We start from the raw sequence: 21868 nt of genomic DNA on the forward strand, positions 1-21868 counted from the left end.
CCCAGCCCCATTCCCAGTCCATTCCCACCATTCCCAGCACCATTCCCAGTCCATTCCCACCATTCTCAGCACCATTCCCACCATTCCCAGCCCCATTCCCAGCCCCATTCCCAGTCCATCCTAGGTCAGGCCAGCCACGGTGCCCAGCAGGCAGACGCTGATGAACATCCACAGGAAGATCCGGTCGATCCCACAACTTCCTGGGGTGGTGGGATCACGGGGTGGGTGATGATGGGATCAAGGGGTGATGATGGGACCGTGTCCATGTCCCTTCTGCACGGACCATCCACGGTTCTACCCCTGTCCCACGACTTCCTGGGATCATGGGATGGGGGGATCATGGGGTGATGGGGTCATGTCCGTGTCCCTTCCACATGGACAACCCAAGGTGTTATCCCAAATCCCTGTTCCGTGACCTCCTGGGATCTTGGGATCGTGGGATCGTGTCCGTGTCCCTTCTGCATGGACAACCCAAGGTGTTATCCCTGTCCCATGACCTCCTGGGATTTTGGGGTCATGGGATCATGGAATTACGGGATCATGGAATTGCAGGATCACGTCCTTGTCCCTTCTGCACAGACCATCCACAGCATCTCCCACGACTTCCTGGGATGGTGGCATCACGGGATTGTGGGATCATGGAATTATGGGATCACGTCCATGTCCCTTCCGAAGCCTTGTCCCTGTCCCACAACTTCCTGGGATCATGGCACGGTGGGATCACGGGATCACGGGATCACATCCACCCCTTTCCCCACCCTCCATCCCCACTGCAGATCTCCCATGGCTTCCACCTCCCCACCAGCCTCCAGCAGGACACGGCCACCACCATTCCAACCATTCCCACCACCATTCCCAGCACCATTCCCAACACCATTCCCACCATTCCAACCATTCCCAGCCCCATTCCAACCATTCCCAGCCCCATTCCCAGCCCCATTCCCAGCCCCATTCCCAGTCCATCCTAGGTCATGCTGGCCACGGTGCCCAGCAGGCAGGAGACGGTGATGAACATCCACAGGAAGATCCGGTTGATCCCACAACTTCCTGGCATGGTGGGATCACGGGGTGATGATGGGATCACGGGGTGATGATGGCATCGTGTCCATGTCCCTTCCGCACAGACAACCCAAGGTGTTATTCCCTGATCCATGACCTCCTGGGATTTTGGGATGATGGGATCGTGTCCGTGTCCCTTCTGCACGGACAATCCCCGGTGTTATCCCTGTCCCACAACTTCATGGGATCATGGGATGGGGGGATCATGGGGTGATGGGGTCATGTCCGTGTCCCTTCCGCATGGACAACCCAAGGTGTTATCCCAAATCCCTGTCCCATGACCTCCTGGGATCATGGGATGATGAGATCGTGTCCGTGTCCCTTCCGCATGGACAACCCAAGGTGTTATCCCTGTCCCATGACCTCCTGGGATTTCAGGATCGTGGGTCATGGGATCATGGGATGATGGGATCATGGAATTGCAGGATCGTGTCCTTTGTCCCTTCTGCACAGACCATCCACAGCATCTCCCACGACTTCCTGGGATCACGGGATTGTGGGATCGTGGAATTGTGGGATCACGTCCATGTCCCTTCCGAAGCCTTGTCCCTGTCCCACATTTTCCTGGGATCATGGGATGGTGGCATCACGGGATTGTGGGATCATGGAATTATGGGATCACGTCCATGTCCCTTCCGAAGCCTTGTCCCTGTCCCACAACTTCCTGGGATCATGGCACGGTGGGATCACAGGATCACGGGATCACCCCCACCCCTTTCCCCACCCTCCATCCCCACTGCAGATCTCCCACGGCTTCCACCTCCCCACCAGCCTCCAGCAGGACACGGCCAACACCATTCCCACCATTCCCACCACCATTCCCACCATTCCCAGTCCATTCCCAGTCCATTCCCACCATTCCAACCATTCCCACCATTCCCAGCTCCATTCCCAGCACCATTCCCACCATTCCCACCATTCCCAGCCCCATTCCCAGCCCCATTCCCAGCCCCATTCCCACCACCATTCCCACCATTCCCAGCACCATTCCCACCATTCCCAGTCCATTCCCAGCCCCATTCCCAGCCCCATTCCCAGCCCCATTCCCAGCACCATTCCCACCATTCCCAGCACCATTCCCACCATTCCCAGCCCCATTCCCACCACCATTCCCAGCCCCATTCCCACCACCATTCCCACCCCCATTCCCAGCCCCATTCCCACCCCCATTCCCACCCCCAATCCCAGTCCATCCCAGTCCATCCCAGTCCATCCTAGATCATGCCGGCCAGGTACGGGGGCAGGAAGAGCCCCACGGTGCCCAGCAGGCAGACGATGATGAAGATCCACAGGAAGATCCGGTCGATCACCATGGCCACGTACTTCCAGTCCTCCTTCACCTGCCGGCGGGGAGAGGCAGCCTGGATCCCTCGGGAATGCCCCATCCCGGGAATCTCATGGGGTCAGGAGAGCACCCAGAGCTTCCTGGGAATCTCCTCGGGGGTGAGGGGACCCCGAGGTTCATGGAAAATTCTGGAATTTTCTGAGAGATCCGGAAGTGGGGGGTGGAGGTCTCCATCTTGGACCTGGGGTTTTCCAAACCCACTTTGGGAAAAGCGGGAATGGGAGAGGTCAGGAGAGCATCCAGAGCTTCCTGGGAATCTCCTCAGGGTGAGCAGACTCCACAGTTCATGGAAAATTCTGGAATTTTCTGAGGTGGGGGGTGGAGGTCTCCATCCTGGACCTGGGGTTTTCCAAACCCATTTTGGGAAAAGCGGGAATGGGGCCAAGAGGGGTGGGAGAGGTCAGGAGAGCACCCAGAGCTTCCTGGGAATCTCCTCGGGGTGAGGGGACCCCGAGGTTCATGGAAAATTCTGGAATTTTCTGAGAGATCTTGAGTTGGGGGGTGGAGGTCTCCATCCTGGACCTGGGGTTTTCCAAACCCACTTTGGGAAAAGCGGGAATGGGAGAGGTGGGGAGAGCACCCAGAGCTTCCTGGGAATCTCCTCAGGGGTGAGGAGACTCCACAGTTCGTGGAAAATTCTGGAATTTTCTGAGAGATCTTGAGTTGGGGGGTGGAGGTCTCCATCTTGGACCTGGGGTTTTCCAAACCCATTTTGGGAAAAGCGGGAATGGGGCCAAGAGGGGTGGGAAAGGTCAGGAGAGCACCCAGATTCCCATGGGAATCTCCTCGGGGTGAGGAGACCCCGAGGTTCATGGAAAATTCTGGAATTTTCTGAGAGATCTTGAGGTGGGGGGTGGAGGTCTCCATCCTGGACCTGGGGTTTTCCAAACCCACTTTGGGAAAAGAGGGAATGGGAGAGGTCAGGAGAGCACCCAGAGCTTCCTGGGAATCTCCTCGGGGGTGAGGGGACTCCACAGTTCATGGAAAATTCTGGAATTTTCTGAGAGATCTGGAGTTGGGAGGTGGAGGTCTCCATCCTGGACCTGGGGTTTTCCAAACCCACTTTGGGAAAAGAGGGAATGGGAGAGGTCCCATGAGAGATGGGATCCCATAGGAGACCACATCTCCCATAGGAGACCACCCAGAGCTTCCTGGGAATCTCCTCGGGGGTGAGGAGACTCCGAGGTTCATGGAAAATTCTGGAATTTTCTGAGGTGGGGGATGGAGGTCACCAGGGCGGAGCTGATCCCACCCGGGGTTTTCCAAACCCACTTTGGGAAAAGCCGGAATGGGAGAGGTCAGGAGAGCACCCAGAGCTTCCTGGGAATCTCCTCGGGGTGAGGGGACTCCAAGGTTCATGGAAAATTCTGGAATTTTCTGAGAGATCCGGAAGTGGGGGGTGGAGGTCTCCATCCTGGACCTGGGGTTTTCCAAACCCACTTTGGGAAAAGCGGGAATGGGGCCAAGAGGGGTGGGAGAGGTCAGGAGAGCACCCAGATTCCCATGGGAATCTCCTCGGGGTGAGGAGACCCCGAGGTTCATGGAAAATTCTGGAATTTTCTGAGAGATCCGGAAGTGGAGGGTAGAGGTCTCCATCCTGGACCCGGGGTTTTCCAAATCCACTTTGGGAAAAGCGGGAATGGGAGAGGTGAGGAGAGCACCCAGAGCTTCCTGGGAATCTCCTCGGGGGTGAGGGGACTCCGAGGTTCATGGAAAATTCTGGAATTTTCTGAGGTGGGGGATGGAGGTCACCAGGGCAGAGCTGATCCCACCCGGGGTTTTCCAAACCCATTTTGGGAAAAGCGGGAATGGGAGAGGTCAGGACAGCACCCAGAGCTTCATGGGAATCTCCTCAGGGGTGAGGAGACTCCGAGGTTCGTGGAAAATTCTGGAATTTTCTGAGAGTTCTTGAGTTGGGGGGTGGAGGTCTCCATCCTGGACCTGGGGTTTTCCAAACCCACTTTGGGAAAAGCGGGAATGGGACCAAGGGTGGGAGAGGTGAGGAGAGCACCCAGAGCTTCCTGGGAATCTCCTCGAGGGTGAGGAGACACCGAGGTTCATGGAAAATTCTGGAATTTTCTGAGAGATCCGGAAGTGGGGGGTGGAGGTTTCCATCTTGGACCTGGGGTTTTCCAAACCCATTTTGGGAAAAGCGGGAATGGGGCCAAGAGGGGTGGGAGAGGTCAGGAGAGCACCCAGAGCTTCCTGGGAATCTCCTCAGGGGTGAGGGGACTCCGAGGTTCATGGAAAATTCTGGAATTTTCTGAGGTGGGGGATGGAGGTGACCAGGGCGGAGCTGATCCCACCTGGGCTTTTCCAAACCCACTTTGGGAAAAGCCGGAATGGGAGAGGTGAGGAGAGCACCCAGAGCTTCCTGGGAATCTCCTCGGGGGTGAGGGGACACCGAGGTTCATGGAAAATTCTGGAATTTTCTGACAGATCCGGAAGTGGGGGGTGGAGGTCTCCATCCTGGACCTGGGGTTTTCCAAACCCATTTTGGGAAAAGCCGGAATGGGAGAGGTCCCATGAGAGATGGGATCCCATAGGAGACCACATCTCCCATAGGAGACCACCCAGAGCTTCCTGGGAATCTCCTCGGGGTGAGGGGACTCCGAGGTTCGTGGAAAATTCTGGAATTTTCTGAGAGATCCGGAAGTGGGGGGTGGAGGTCTCCATCCTGGACCTGGGGTTTTCCAAACCCACTTTGGGAAAAGCAGGAATGGGAGAGGTCAGGAGAGCACCCAGAGCTTCCTGGGAATCTCCTCGGGGTGAGGAGACACCGAGGTTCATGGAAAATTCTGGAATTTTCTGAGAGATCTTGAGGTGGGGGGTGGAGGTTTCCATCCTGGACCTGGGGTTTTCCAAACCCACTTTGGGAAAAGTGGGAATGGGGCCAAGAGGGGTGGGAGAGGTGAGGAGAGCACCCAGAGCTTCCTGGGAATCTCCTCGGGGTGAGGGGACTCCGAGGTTCATGGAAAATTCTGGAATTTTCTGAGAGTTCTTGAGGTGGGGGGTGGAGGTCTCCATCCTGGACCTGGGGTTTTCCAAACCCACTTTGGGAAAAGCGGGAATGGGGCCAAGGGTGGGAAAGGTGAGGAGAGCACCCAGAGCTTCCTGGGAATCTCCTCGGGGTGAGGAGACTCCACAGTTCGTGGAAAATTCTGGAATTTTCTGAGAGATCTTGAGGTGGGGGGTGGAGGTTTCCATCCTGGACCTGGGGTTTTCCAAACCCACTTTGGGAAAAGCGGGAATGGGAGAGGTCCCATGAGAGATGGGATCCCATAGGAGACCACATCTCCCATAGGAGAGCACCCAGAGCTTCCTGGGAATCTCCTCGGGGTGAGGAGACTCCGAGGTTCGTGGAAAATTCTGGAATTTTCTGAGAGATCCGGAAGTGGAGGGTGGAGGTTTCCATCTTGGACCTGGGGTTTTCCAAACCCACTTTGGGAAAAGCGGGAATGGGAGAGGTGAGGAGAGCACCCAGAGCTTCCTGGGAATCTCCTCGGGGGTGAGGGGACTCCACAGTTCGTGGAAAATTCTGGAATTTTCTGAGAGTTCTTGAGGTGGGGTGTGGAGGTCTCCATCCTGGACCTGGGGTTTTCCAAACCCATTTTGGGAAAAGCGGGAATGGGAGAGGTCAGGAGAGCACCCAGAGCTTCCTGGGAATCTCCTCGGGGTGAGGGGACTCCACAGTTGATGGAAAATTCTGGAATTTTCTGAGGTGGGGGATGGAGGTCACCAGGATGGAGCTGATCCCACCTGGGCTTTTCCAAACCCATTTTGGGAAAAGCGGGAATGGGAGAGGTCAGGAGAGCACCCAGAGCTTCCTGGGAATCTCCTCAGGGGTGAGGGGACTCCGAGGTTCATGGAAAATTCTGGAATTTTCTGAGGTGGGGGGTGGAGGTCACCAGGGCGGAGCTGATCCCACCTGGGGTTTTCCAAACCCACTTTGGGAAAAGTGGGAATGGGAGAGGTCAGGAGAGCACCCAGAGCTTCCTGGGAATCTCCTCGGGGCGAGGAGACTCCGAGGTTCATGGAAAATTCTGGAATTTTCTGAGAGATCCGGAAGTGGAGGGTGGAGGTCTCCATCCTGGACCTGGGGTTTTCCAAACCCACTTTGGGAAAAGCGGGAATGGGGCCAAGAGGAATGGGAGAGGTCAGGAGAGCACCCAGAGCTTCCTGGGAATCTCCTCAGGGGTGAGGAGACTCCGAGGTTCATGGAAAATTCTGGAATTTTCTGAGAGATCCGGAAGTGGGGGGTGGAGGTCTCCATCCTGGACCTGGGCTTTTCCAAATCCATTTTGGGAAAATCCGGAATGGGAGAGGTCAGGAGAGCACCCAGAGCTTCATGGGAATCTCCTCGGGGTGAGGGAACTCCGAGGTTCGTGGAAAATTCTGGAATTTTCTGAGAGATCCGGAAGTGGGGGGTGGAGGTGTCCATTCTTGACCTGGGGTTTTCCAAATCCATTTTGGGAAAAGCGGGAATGGGAGAGGTCAGGAGAGCACCCAGAGCTTCCTGGGAATCTCCTCGGGGTGAGGAGACACCGAGGTTCATGGAAAATTCTGGAATTTTCTGAGGTGGGGGATGGAGGTCACCAGGGCAGAGCTGATCCCACCTGGGGTTTTCCAAACCCACTTTGGGAAAAGCGGGAATGGGAGAGGTGAGGAGAGCACCCAGAGCTTCCTGGGAATCTCCTCGGGGTGAGGGGACTCCGAGGTTCATGGAAAATTCTGGAATTTTCTGAGAGGTCTTGAGGTGGGGGGTGGAGGTTTCCATCCTGGACCTGGGGTTTTCCAAACCCATTTTGGGAAAAGCGGGAATGGGAGAGGTGAGGAGAGCACCCAGAGCTTCCTGGGAATCTCCTCGGGGGTGAGGGGACTCCACAGTTCGTGGAAAATTCTGGAATTTTCTGAGAGATCCGGAAGTGGGGGGTGGAGGTCTCCATCCTGGACCTGGGGTTTTCCAAACCCACTTTGGGAAAAGCGGGAATGGGAGAGGTCCCATGAGAGATGGGATCCCATAGGAGACCACATCTCCCATAGGAGAGCACCCAGAGCTTCCTGGGAATCTCCTCGGGGGTGAGGGGACTCCGAGGTTCATGGAAAATTCTGGAATTTTCTGAGGTGGGGGATGGAGGTGACCAGGATGGAGCTGATCCCACCTGGGCTTTTCCAAACCCACTTTGGGAAAAGCAGGAATGGGGCCAAGGGTGGGAGATGGATCCCGGATCTTCTCCGTGGGTTTGGATCCTTGGGGAGCAACCATGGATCCATGGATCCTGGAACTCGAGTTCCAATTTTTGGGATCTCAGGAACCAAACCATGGATCCCGGAACTTCCCATTTTTGGGATCTTGGAAGCAAACCTGGATCCCGGAATGGCTCTTCCCAATTTTGGGATCTCCAGCCCCATCCACGGATCCCAGATCTTCCCATTCCAATTTTTGGGACCTCCGGCCCCACCCACACATCCCAGAATTTCCCTTCCCAATTTCAGGACCTCCAACCCCATCCCTGGATCCCAGAACTTCCCAGTTTTGGGATCTCCAACCCCATCCATGGATCCTGATTTTGGGACCTCAAGGACCAACCACGGATCCCAGAACTTCCCATTCCCAATTTTAGGATCTCCAGCCCCATCCAGAAATCCCAGTAATTCCCAATTTTGGGATCTCCAGCCCCATCCAGAGACCCCAGAGCTTCGCTTCTCAATTTTGGGATCTCCAGCCCCATCCATGGATTCCAGATCTTCCCAATTCTGGGATTTCCATCCCCATCCCTGGATCCCAGAACTTCCCAATTTTGGGATCTCCAATCCCATCCGTGGATCCCAGAACTTCCCATTCCATTTTTGGGATCTCCAGCCCCATCCAGAGATCCCAGTAATTCCCAATTTTGCGATCTCCACCCTCATCCAAAGATCCCAGAACTGCCCTTCCCAATTTTGGGACCTCCAACCCCATCCACACATCCCAGAATTGCTCTTCCCAATTTCGGGACCTCCAACCCCATCCCTGGATCCCAGAACTTCCCCATTTTGGGATCTCCAACCCCATCCATGGGGTCCCGATTTTGGGACGTCAAGAACCAACCACGGATCCCAGAACTTCTCCTCCCAATCTTGGGATCTCCAGCCCCATCCGTGGGTCCCAATTTTGGGATCTCCAGCTCCATCCACACATCCCAGAACTTCCCAATTCTGGGACCTCCAGCCCCATCCCTGGATCCCAGATCTTCCCAATTCTGGGATCTCCATCCTCATCCAAAGATCCCAGATCTGCCCTTCTCAATTCTGGGACCTCCAGCTCCATCCACAGACCCCAGAACTTCCCTTCTCAATTTTGGGATCTCCAGCCCCATCAATGGATCCCGATTTTGGGATCTCCAGCTCCATCCCTGGATCCCAGAACTTCCCCATTTTTGGACCTCCAACCCCATCCATGGGGTCCCAATTTTGGGACGTCAAGGACCAACCACAGATCCCAGAACTTTCCATTCCCATTCCCAATTCTGGGACCTCTGACCCCATCCATGGGGTCCCGATTTTGGGACCTCAAGAACCAACCACGGATCCCAGAACTTCCCATTCCCATTCCCAATTTTGGGATCCCCATCCCCATCAATGGATCCCGATTTTGGGATGTCAAGGACCAACCACGGATCCCAGAACTTCCCATTCCCATTCCCAATTTTGGGACCTCTGACCCCATCTATGGGGTCCCGATTTTGGGACCTCAAGGACCAACCATGGATCCCAGAACTTCCCATTCCCATTCCCAATTTTGGGATCCCCGTCCCGCGGCTCCCGGCACTCACGGAGAAGTCGGCGTCCTCGGCCCTCAGGTGGTCGGCGATGTACTGCACCCCTTCCAGAGCCTTCATCATCCTCGGGGACAGCGCCAAACCCCGCTCCGAGCCTTCCTCCCCCTTCTCCTCCTCCTCCTCCTCCTGCTCCTTGTCCTTCCCCTTGGACGATCCCCGCGAGCCCGCGGGTTTTTTCCCGTAGCGGAACTGGCTTCCCTTGGGTTCCACGGGGTGGCTGGGGTAGGCCTTCTCCTCTTCCTCTTCCTCTTCTTCCTCCTCCTCCTCCTCCTCCCACTTGTCATCCACGTCGGTCTCCAGCCAGCAGCGGGACGTGCTCAGCCGCGCCCCGGGGCGCCCGCGCGGGCCCCGCGCCCCGTCCTGGGCCGGCCTCTTCATGGAGAGCCACCGGGGCACCAGGCCCAGGAAGAAGCTGCGCACCCAGGCGGGCATGGCGTGCGTGCTGGGCGAGCGGTGGTGCACGTTGAGCACGAAGACGGTGATGATGATGGAGAGCGTGACGAAGATCATGGTGAAGAGCAGGTACTCGCCGATCAGCGGGATGACCAGCGAGGTGGACGGGATGATCTCGGTGATGAGCAGCAGGAAGACGGTGAGGGACAGCAGCACGGAGATGCACAGCGTGATCTTCTCGCCGCAGTCCGAGGGCAGGTAGAAGACCAGGACGGTGAGGCAGGAGATGAGCAGGCAGGGGATGATGAGGTTGATGGTGTAGAAGAGCGGCAGGCGGCGGATGACGAAGTAGAAGGTGATGTCGGGGTAGATCTCCGTGCAGCAGTCGTACTTCTTGGAGTTGTAGGTGCCCACGGCGTTGATGATGGCCCACTCGCCGCTCTCCCAGTAGTCCTTGAGGTCCACCTGGTGGTCCATGTTCTCCAGGTCGATCTTGGCCTTGTCGTAGGTCCAGGAGCCGAACTTCATCTTGCAGCTCTGCTGGTCGAAGGGGAAGAAGGTGACGTCGATGCTGCAGGAGCTCTTGTAGATGGCGGGCGGCACCCAGGTGACCGTGCCGTCCCACGACAGGTGCGCCTTGGTCATGTGCGTCACCGCGAACTCGCCGTCGGCGCTGGAAAACACGGAACGGCCGGGGATGGGATTGGGATGGGGTTGGGACGGTCAGGAATGGTCAGGGATGGTCAGGAATGGGGGTGGGATGGGGGTGGGATGGTCAGAGATGGGGTTGGGATGGTCAGGAATGGGGATGGGATGAGCTTGGGATGGTCAGGAATGGGGTTGGGATGGTCAGGAATGGGGTTGGGATGGTCAGGAATGGCTTGGGATGGTCAGGAATAGGGTTGGGATGGTCAGGAATGGGGTTGGGATGGGGATGGGATGGTCAGGAATGGGCTTGGGATGGGCTTGGGATGGTCAGGAATTGTCAGGAATGGCTTGGGATGGTCAGGGATGGAGTTGGGATGGGGTTGGGATGGTCAGGAATGGTCAGGAATGGGGTTGGGATGGGGTTGGGATGGTCAGGAATGGTCAGGAATGGGGTTGGGAAGAGCTTTGGTTGGAGAAGGGATGAAGGTGGGATGGGATGGGATGGGATGGGATGGGATGGGATGGGATGGGATGGGATGGAGCAGGAGAACAGGCGCGCCTTGGTCATGTGCGTCACCGCGAACTCGCCGTCGGCGCTGGAAAACACGGAATGGCCGGGGATGGGGTTGGGATGGGGTTGGGATGGTCAGGAATGGTCAGGAATGGTCAGGAATGGGCTTGGGATGGTCAGGAATGGGCTTGGGATGGTCAGGAATGGGGTTGGGATGGGGTTGGGATGGTCAGGGATGGGGCTGGGATGGGGTTGGGATGGTCAGGGATGGAGTTGGGATGGACAGGAATGGCTTGGGATGGTCAGGAATGGGGTTGGGATGGGATTGGGATGGTCAGGAATGGGGTTGGGATGGGATTGGGATGGTCAGGAATGGTCAGGAATGGGGTTGGGATGGTCAGGAATGGGGTTGGGATGGGATTGGGATGGTCAGGAATGGGATTGGGATGGTCAGGAATGGGCGTGGGATGGGCTTGGGATAGTCAGGAATGGTCAGGAATGGGGTTGGAATGGACAGGAATAGTCAGGAATGGGGTTGGAATGGTCAGGGATGGGGTTGGAATGGTCAGAGATGGGGTTGGGATGGTCAGGAATGGGGTTGGGATGGTCAGGAATGGGGTTGGGGATGGGATTGGGATGGTCAGGAAGGGTCAGGAATGGGGTTGAGATGAGCTTGGGATGGTCAGGAATGGGGTTGGGATGGGGTTGGGATGGTCAGGAATGGGGTTGGGAAGAGCTTTGGTTAGAGAAGGGATGAAGGTAGGATGGGATGGGATGGGATGATGGGACAATGGGACAATGGGATGATGGGATGATGGGACAATGGGACGATGGGACAATGGGATAATGGGATGATGGGACGATGGAATGATGGGACAATGGGATGATGGGATAGTGGGAAGGCATTTCGGGCATTCCCGGCTCTGCCAGGAATTCCCCGCGCCAGCCCCGTCCCTCACTTGTTGTAGAGGACGAGGTCGGGGATCCAGATCATCTCGGAGGGCACCCGGATGGAGGTGACGTTGTCGTACTCGGCCGGGTCCCAGCGCAGCTTGTAATCGCTCCACTCCTGCCACGAGATCCACGGGGATGATCCACGGGGGTGATCCACGGGGGTGATCCATGGGGCAGATCCATGGGGCAGATCCACGGGGGTGATCCGTGGGGATGATCCATAGGGATGAGCCGTGGGGGTGATCCACGGGGATGGTCCGTGGGGATGATCCATGGGGATGATCCACAGAGGAGAACCATGGAGATCCATGGAGGAGATCCATGGGGATGATCAATGGAGCATATCCATGGGAATGATCCGTGGGGATGATCAATGGGGATGATCCATAGGGATGATCCGTGGAGGAGATTGATGGGGATGATCCATGGGGATGATCTGTGGGGATGATCAATGGAAGAGATCCGTGGGGAATGATCCATGGGGATGATCCATGGGGGTGATCAGTGGAGGAGATCCATGGGGATGATCCGTGGGGAATGATCCATGGGGAATGATCCATGGAGGAGATTGATGGGGATGATCCATGGGGATGATAAATGGGGATGATCCATGGGGGTGATCCATGGAGGAGATCCATGGGGATGATCAATGGGGATGATCCATGGGGAATGATCCGTGGAGGAGATCCATGGGGAATGATCCATGGAGGAGATCCATGGGGATGATCCATGGGGCAGATCCGTGGGGCAGATCCATGGGGATGATCTGTGGGGACGATCAATGGGGATGGTCCATGTGGATGATCCATTGGGATGATCCGTGGGGGTGATCTGTGGGGATGATCCATGGGGATGATCCACGGGGGTGATCCATGGGGATGATCCATGGAGGAGATCCATGGGGATGATCAATGGAGCATATCCATGGGGATGATCCGTGGGGATGATCAATGGGGATGATAAATGGGCATGATCCATGGGGATGATCCATGGAGCGGATCCATGGGGATGATCTGTGGGGATGATCCATGGAGGAGATCCATGGGGGTGATCCATGGGGATGATCCACGGGGCAGAGCCATGGGGATGATCTGTGGGATGATCCATGGGGATGATCCATGGGGATAGATCCATGGGGCAGATCAGTGGGGATGATCCATGGGGATGATCCATGGGGGTGATCCATGGAGCAGATCCACGGGGATGATCCATGGGGATGATCAGTGGGGATGATAAATGGGGATGATCCATGGGGATAGATCCATGGGGCAGATCAGTGGGGATGATCCATGGGGATGATCAGTGGGGATGATAAATGGGGATGATCCGTGGGGATGATCCATGGAGGAGATCCATGGGGATGATCCATGGGGCAGATCCGTGGGGATGATCTGTGGGGATGATCCATGGGGATGATCCACGGGGCAGAGCCATGGGGATGATCCGTGGGGGAGATCCACGGGGGATGATCCATGGGGATGATCCATGGGGCAGATCCGTCGGGATGATCAATTGGGATGATCCATGGGGATGATCAATGGAGCAGATCCATGGGGCAGATCCATGGGGCAGATCCGTGGGGCAGATCCATGGGGATGATCCATGGGGGATGATCAATAGGGATGATCCATGGGGCAGATCCATGGAGGAGACCCGTGGGGAGAATCCGTGGGGATGATCCACAGGGATGATACATGGAGGATATGCATGGGGATGATCCGTGGGGATGATCCATGGGGGTGATCCACGGGGATGATCCATGGGGATAGATCAGTGGGGATACATCCGTGGGGCAGATCCGTGGGGCAGATCCGTGGGGATGATCCATGGAGGAGATCCATGGGGATAATCCGTGGGGATGATCCGTGGGGATGCTCAATAGGGAAGATCCATGGGGCAGATCCGTGGGGCAGATCCATGGGGATGGCCCCAAAACACCCAGGGAATGGACATTCCCAAATCCCAACCCCAAATCCCATTCCCAAATCCCATTCCCAAATCCCACTCCCAAATCCCACGCCCAAATCCCAGTCTTAATTCCAAATCTCAATCCCAAATCCCGAATCCCAAATCCCGATCCCAAATCCCAAATCCCAATCCCGCACCTGTTTCAGCCAGACGTTGGTGGTCATCATCTGGTTCTACAAATCCCAATCCCAAATCCCACTCCCCAATCCCATTCCCAAATCCCAAATCCCAATCCCAAATCCCAAATCCCAAATCCCAATCCCAAACCCCAAATCCCCAATCCCGGCACCTGTTTCAGCCAGACGTTGGTGGTCATCATCTGGTTCTGCAAATCCCAAACCCCAAATCCCAAATCCCCAATCCCAAATCCCCGAATCCCAAATCCCGAATCCCAAATCCCAAATCCCAATCCCAATCCCAAATCCCGAATCCCCAATCCCCAATCCCCAATCCCGATCCCGCACCTGTTTCAGCCAGACGTTGGTGGTCATCATCTGGTTCTACAAATCCCAAATCCCAAATCCCACTCCCAAATCCCAATCCCATTCCCAAATCCCAAATCCAGATCCCAAACCCAAAATCCCGAATCACACTCCCAAATCCCTGTCCAAATCCTAATCCCAAATCCCATTCCCAAATCCCAAATCCCATTCCCAAATCCCAAATCCCATTCCCACACCTGTTTACATTGGTGGTCATCATCTGGTTCTACAAATCCCACTCCGAAATCCCAATCCTAAACCCTATTCCCAAATCCCAAATCCCAAATCCCAAATCCCAATCCCGCACTTGTTTCAGGCAGACGTTGGTGGTCATCATCTGGTTCTGCAAATCCCAAATCCCAAATCCCAAATCCCGATCCCAAATCCCAAATCCCATTCCCGGCACCTGTTTCAGCCAGATGTTGGTGGTCATCATCTGGTTCTACAAATCCCAAACCCCAAATCCCAAATCCCAAATCCCAATCCCAAATCCCGAATCCCAAATCCCGAACCCCAAATCCCCATTCCCGGCACTTGTTTCAGCCAGACGTTGGTGGTCATCATCAGGTTCTACAAATCCCAAATCCCAAATCCCGAATCCCAAACCCCATTTCCAAATCCCAAATCCCAGTCCCACTCCCAAATCCCAATCCCAAATCCCCAATCCCGATCCCGCACCTGTTTCAGCCAGACGTTGGTGGTCATCATCTGGTTCTACAAATCCCAAATCCCACTCCCCAATCCCGAATCCCAAATCCCAAATCCCCAATCCCCAATCCCGATCCCGCACCTGTTTCAGCCAGACGTTGGTGGTCATCATCTGGTTCTACAAATCCCAAATCCCAGTCCCATTCCCAAATCCCAAATCCCAAATCCCAGATCCCAGTCCCACTCCCAAACCCCATTCCCAAATCCCGAATCCCAAATCCCAAATCCCAATCCCGATCCCGGCACCTGTTTCAGCCAGACGTTGGTGGTCATCATCTGGTTCTGCAAATCCCAAATCCCATTCCCAAATCCCAAATCCCCAATCCTGATCCCGCACCTGTTTCAGCCAGACGTTGGTGGTCATCATCTGGTTCTACAAATCCCAAACCCCAAATCCCACTCCCAAATCCCAAATCCCAAATCCCAAATCCCGAATCCCAAATCCCGAATCCCCAATCCTGATCCCGCACCTGTTTCAGCCAGACGTTGGTGGTCATCATCTGGTTCTGCAAATCCCAAATCCCAAATCCCGAATCCCAAATCCCCAATCCCCAATCCCAAATCCCCAATCCCGATCCCGCACCTGTTTCAGCCAGACGTTGGTGGTCATCATCTGGTTCTACAAATCCCAATCCCAAATCCCACTCCCCAATCCCATTCCCAAATCCCAAATCCCAAATCCCAGTCCCACTCCCAAATTCCAAATCCCAAATCCCAATCCCATTCCCAGCACCTGTTTCAGGCAGGCGTTGGTGGTCATCATCCGGTTCTACAAATCCCAATCCCAAATCCCGAATCCCCAATCCCAAATCCCAAATCCCGAATCCCCAATCCCAAATCCCAAATCCCAAATCCCAGATCGCATTCCCGGCACCTGTTTCAGCCAGACGTTGGTGGTCATCATCTGGTTCTTCTCATCCTGCGGTGGGAACGAGGGATGAGCCGGGAGACCCTGACGGATTTAGGGACGGTCCCAAAAATTCCAGGGCATCCCAAAAATTCCAGGGCAATCCCAAAATTCCAGGGCAATCCCAAAATTCCGGGAAATCCCAAAATTCCCAGCCCCCACGGGGATCAGTTCCTTGGGATGAGTTTTCCCGGGATTTGTGGCCGCAGAGGGCAGCAGGGAATCGGATTTGGGATAGGGGATGTAGGATATGGGATGTGGGATATGGGATATGGGAATATGGGATATCGGGTATGGGATGTGGGATATGGGATAGGGGATACGGGATTTGGGATATGGGATATGGGATCTGGGATAGGGAACAGGGGATGTGGGATGTGGGATACGGGATAGGGAATAGGGGATATGGGATACGGGATATGGAATGTGGGATATGGGATTTGGGATATGGGATACGGGATGTAGGATGTGGGATAGAGGGATATGGGATATGGGATGTGGGATTTGGGATTTGGGATGTGGGATATGGGATGTGGGATATGGGATGTGGGATTTGGGATTTGGGATTTGGGATGTGGGATTTGGGATATGGGATACGGGATGTGGGATGTGGGATAGAGGGATATGGGATATGGGATGTGGGATTTGGGATTTGGGATATGGGATATGGGATGTGGGATATGGGATGTGGGATGTGGGATATGGGATGTGGGATATGGGATGTGGGATATGGGATGTGGGATTTGGGATAGGGGATATGGGATGTGGGATAGGGGATGTGGGATTTGGGATATGGGATAGGGGATGTGGGATAGAGGGATATGGGATTTGGGATGTGGGATTTGGGATGTGGGATATGGGATAGGGGATAGGGGATGTGGGATTTGGGATATGGGATGTGGGATGTGGGATTTGGGATAGGGGATATGGGATATGGGATGTGGGATTTGGGATGTGGGATATGGGATTTGGGATGTGGGATATGGGATTTGGGATGTGGGATATGGGATGTGGGATTTGGGATGTGGGATATGGGATGTGGGATATGGGATACGGGATACGGGATAGGGGATATGGGATACGGGATATGGAATGTGGGATGTGGGATTTGGGATATGGGATAGGGAACAGGGGATATGGGATGTGGGATGTGGGATATGGGATAGGGGATATGGGATGTGGGATAGAGGGATAAAGTGTTAAAGGATTTAGGAACGGGGATAGGGGGATAGAGGGATAAAGTGTTAAAGGATATGGGATAGGGGATGTGGGATATGAGATGTGGGATATGGGGATATCAGGTAGGGGGTATGGGATTTGGGATAGGGGATGTGGGATATGGGATGTGGGATAGAGGGATATGGGATATGGGATATGGTATAGGGGATGTGGGATGTGGGATATGGGATGTGGGATAGAGGGATAAAGTGTTAAAGGATTTAGGAACAGGGATAGGGGGTAGAGGGACAAAGGGCTATGGGATAGGGGGATAGTGGGGGGTAGGGGATAGAGGGATATGGGATAAGGGGATTTTGGGATGGTTGGAGAAAGGGATTTGGGAGAGAGGGATGGACAAATACAGGGATGGGGGATAGGGGGGTAAAGGGAGAACTGGATAAAGGGATAGGGGATAGAGGGATATAGGATAGGGGATAGAGGGATATGGGATAGGGGGATATGGGATAGAGGGATATGGGATAGAGGATATGGGATAGAGGGATATGGGATAGAGGATATGGGATAGGGGATATGGGATAGGGGATATGGGATAGGGGGATATGGGATAGGGGATATGGGATGTGGGATATGGGATAGAGGGATATGGGATAGGGGATATGGGATAGGGGATATGGGATAGGGGATATGGGATAGAGGGATATGGGATAGAGGATATGGGATAGAGGATATGGGATAGGGGGATATGGGATAGGGGATATGGGATAGGGGATATGGGATAGAGGGATATAGGATAGGGGATATGGGATAGGGGATATGGGATAGAGGGATATGGGATAGGGGATATGGCATAGAGGATATGGGATAGAGGGATATGGGATAGAGGATATGGGATAGAGGATATGGGATAGGGGGATGGGGGATAGGGGATATGGGATAGGGGGATGGGGGATGGGGGATGTGGGATATGGGACAGAGGATATGGGATAGAGGGATATGGGATATGGGATAGGGGATAGGGGATGTGGGATAGAGGGATATGGGATGTGGGATATGGGATATGGGATATGGGATATGGGATGTGGGATGTGGGATAGGGGATATGGGATGGGGGATCGGGGGATACATGGATAAAGTGACCTGGGATAGGGGGATATAGGAATCGTGGGCAGTGGGATAACGGATATGGGATATGGGATAGAGGATATAGGGATGGGGGATAGCGGGATCTGGGACAGAGGGATATGGGATAAAGGGATATGGGATAAAGGGATATGGGATAGAGGATACGGGATGGGGGTAGTGGGATAAAGGATATGGGATAGAGGGATATGGAATAGAGGATATAGGGATGGGCGATAGGGGGATATGGGATATGAGGTATGGGACAGGTGATATGGGATAAAGGGATATGGGATAGAGGGAAATGGGATGGGGGTAGTGGGATAAAGGATATGGGATAGGGGGATAGAGGATATAGGGATAAAGGGATAAAAGGATGTGGGATAGGGGGATAAAGGGATATGGGATGGGGGATATGGGATAGAGAGATATGGGATAGGGGGATAGGGGATATGGGACAAAAGGATGTGGGATAGGGGGATATAGTTATGGGGGATAGGGGATAAAGGGAGAAATGGATAAAGGGATATGGGATAGGGGATATGGGATGGGGGATAGAAGGATAGAGGGATAAAGGGATATGGGATAGGGGGATAAAGGGATATGGGATGTGGGATATAGGAATGGGGGATAGGGGGATAAAGGGATAGAGGGATATGGGATAGAGGGTTATAGGGATAACGGGATAACGGGATCCATGGATAATGGGTGTAGGGATGGGGATACAGGGATGGGGGATAAAGGGATAGAGGAAATGGGATAGAGGGTTATAGGGATAACGGGATCCATGGATAATGGGTGTAGGGATGGGGATGCAGGGATGGGGGATAAAGGGATACAGGGATACAGGGATATGGGATGGGGGGTGTAGGGATGGGAATCACGGCTGCAGAACCCAGCGAATTTCGAATCCTGGGAATTCCAACCCCAGAATCCCAGAAATTTCAGGCCTGGAATCCCAGAAATGCCAACCCCAGAATCCCAGAAATTTCAGCCCCAGAATCCCGGGTATTCCAACCCCAGAATCCCAGGAATTTCAGCCCTGGAATCCCGGGAATTCCAACCCCAGAATCCCAGAAATTTCAACGCCACAATCCCAGGAATTCCACCCCCAGCACCCCAGAAATTTCAGCCCCGGAATCCCAGAATTTGTGGCCCCAGAATCCCAGAAATTTTGGCCCCGGAATCCCAGGAATTCCAACCCCAGAATCCCAGAAATTCCAACCCCAGAATCCCAGACATTTTGGCCCCAGAATCCCAGAAATTTTGGCCCCAGAATCCCAGAAATTCCGGCCCCAGAATCCCAGGAATTTCACCGCCAGAATCCCGGGAATTCGGCTGCAGAATCCCAGAAATGCCAACCTCAGAATCCCAGGAATTTCAGCCCCGGAATCCTGGGTATTCCAACCCTGCAATCCCAGAAATTTTGACCCCAGAATCCCAGAAATTCCAACCCCAGAATCCCAGAAATTTCTGCCCCAGAATCCCAGGTATTCCAGCCCCAGAATCACAGGAATTCCAACTCCAGAATGGCAGGAATTCCAACCCCAGAATCCCAGAAATTCAACCCCAGAATCCCAGAAATTCCAGCCGCAGGATCCCATTAATTCCAACCCCATGATCCCAGGAATTCCAACCCCAGAATCTCAGAAATTTCAGCCCCAGAATCCCAGAAATTCCAACCTCAGAATCCCAGAAATTTCAGCCCCGGAATCCCAGGAATTCAGCCCCAGAATCCCAGGAATTCCAACCCCAGAATCCCAGAAATTCCTGCCCCCGGATCCCGGGAATTCAAACCTCAGAATCCCAGAAATTCCTGCCCCTCAATCCCAGGAATTCCAACTCCAGAATCCCAGACATTTCAGCCCTGGAGTCCCCGGAATTCCAACCCCAGAATCCCAGAGGTTTTGGCCCCGGAATCCCAGAAATTTCAGCCTCAGAATCCCAGGAATTCCAACCCCAGAATCCCAGAAATTTTGGCCCCAGAATCCCAGGAATTTCACCCCCAGAATCCCAGGAATTTCACCCCCAGAATCCCAGAAATTTTGGCCCCAGAATCCCAGGAATTTCAGCCCCAGAATCCCGGGAATTCCAACCTCAGAATCCCAGAAATTTCAGCCCCGGAATCCTGGGAATTCAACCCCAGAATCCCGGAAATTTCACCCGCAGAATCCCAGAAATTTCAGCCCCACAATCCCAGGAATTCCAACCCCAGCACCCCAGAAATTCCAGCCCCAGAATCCCAGAAATTCCTGCCCCCGGATCCCGGGAATTCAAACCTCAGAATCCCGGAAATTTTGACCCCAGAATCCCAGGTATTCCAGCCCTGGAATCACAGGAATTCCAACTCCAGAATCCCAGAAATTTCAGTTCCTGAATCCCTGAAATTTCAGCCCTGGAATCCCATAAATTTCAGCCCTGGGATCCCAGGAATTCCAACCCCATGATCCTGGGAATTCCAGTCCCAGAATCCCAGGAATTCCAGCCCCAGAATCCCAGAAATTCAACCCCAGAATCCCAGAAATTTCAACCCTGGAATCCCAGGAATTCCAACTCCAGAATCCCAGAAATTTCAGCCCCAGAATCCCACAAATTTTTGCCTCACAACCCCAGAAATTTCAGCTCCAGAATCCCAGGAATTCCAGCCCAAGAATCCCAGAAATTCCGGCCTCTCAATCCCAGGAATTCCAACCCCAGAATCCCAGAAATTTCTGCCCCAGAATCCCAGGAATTCCAACCCCAGAATCCCGAGAATTTAAACCCCAGAATCCCAGGAATTCCAACCCCAGAATCCCAGAAATTTCAGCCCCAGAATCCCAGAAATTCCAGCTGCAGGATCCCAGGAATTCCAACCCCAGAATCCCAGGAATTCCAGCCCCAGAGTCCCGGAAATACCAACCCCAGAATCCCAGAAATTCAACCCCAGAATCCCAGAAATCTCAGCCCAAGAATCCCGGGAATTTGGCCACAGAATCCCAGGAATTCCAACCCCAGAATCCCAGAAATTTTGGCCCCAGAATGCCAGGAATTCCAACCTTAGAATCCCAGAAATTCCAACCCCAGAATCCCAGAAATTTCAGCCCCGGAATCCTGGGAATTCAGTCCCAGAATCCCAGGAATTCCAACCCCAGAATCCCAGAAATTTTGGCCGAGAATCCCAGAAATTTCAACCCCACAATCCCACGAATTCCAAGCCCAGAATCCCAGAAATTCCAGCCCGAGAATCCCAGAAATTCCAACCCCCGGATCCCGGGTATTCCAACCTCAGAATCTCAGAAATTTCAGCCCCGGAATCCTGTGCATTCCAACCCCAGAATCCCAGAAATTTTGGCTCCAGAATCCCAGGAATTCCAGCCCGAGAATCCCAGAAATTTTGGCCCTGGAATCCCACAAATTTCAGCCCCAGAATCCCAGGAATTCCAACCCCGGGATCCCAGAAATTTTGGCCCCACAGTCCCAGGAATTCTAATCCCAGAATCCCAGAAATTTCCGCCCCACAATCTCAGGAATTCCAACCCTGGAATCCCGGTAATTCCACCCTGAGAATCCCCGAAATTTCGGCCCCAGAATCCCAGGAATTCCAACCCCAGAATCCCAGAAATTTCAACCCCAGAATCCCAGGAATTCCAACCCCAGAATCCCAGAAAATTCAACCCCAGAATCCCAGAAATTTCAGCCCCAGAATCCCGGGAATTCCAACCCCAGAATCCCAGAAATTTCAGCCCCAGAATCCCAGGAATTCCAACCCCAGAATCCCAGAAATCTCAGCCCAAG

At 54.1% G+C, this 21868-nt stretch overlaps 1 protein-coding gene across 2 annotated transcripts in view; it reads right to left on the minus strand.

Annotated features, from left to right (window-relative positions):
* Positions 1 to 2246: 2246 nt before the first annotated feature.
* The window catches only part of CHRNA2 (cholinergic receptor nicotinic alpha 2 subunit), a 31716-nt gene continuing 12094 nt past the window's right edge, over positions 2247 to 21868 (minus strand). Inside the window, exons 3-6 of one of the 2 annotated variants that reach the window (XM_077176448.1) lie at positions 15764 to 15808; positions 11737 to 11846; positions 9220 to 10291; positions 2247 to 2399 (exon numbers count right to left, since the gene is read on the minus strand). In XM_077176448.1, coding sequence (XP_077032563.1) covers positions 2274 to 2399; positions 9220 to 10291; positions 11737 to 11846; positions 15764 to 15808 — 1353 coding nt within the window. In that variant the 3' untranslated portion in view covers positions 2247 to 2273. Of the gene's footprint in view, positions 2400 to 9219; positions 10292 to 11736; positions 11847 to 13836; positions 13867 to 15763; positions 15809 to 21868 lie in introns of those variants that run through there. The other variant, XM_054654169.2, reaches the window with a different exon arrangement.

Source organism: Agelaius phoeniceus, chromosome 3 (assembly GCF_051311805.1).
Source record: "Agelaius phoeniceus isolate bAgePho1 chromosome 3, bAgePho1.hap1, whole genome shotgun sequence".
Classification (NCBI taxonomy): Eukaryota; Metazoa; Chordata; class Aves; order Passeriformes; family Icteridae; genus Agelaius; species Agelaius phoeniceus.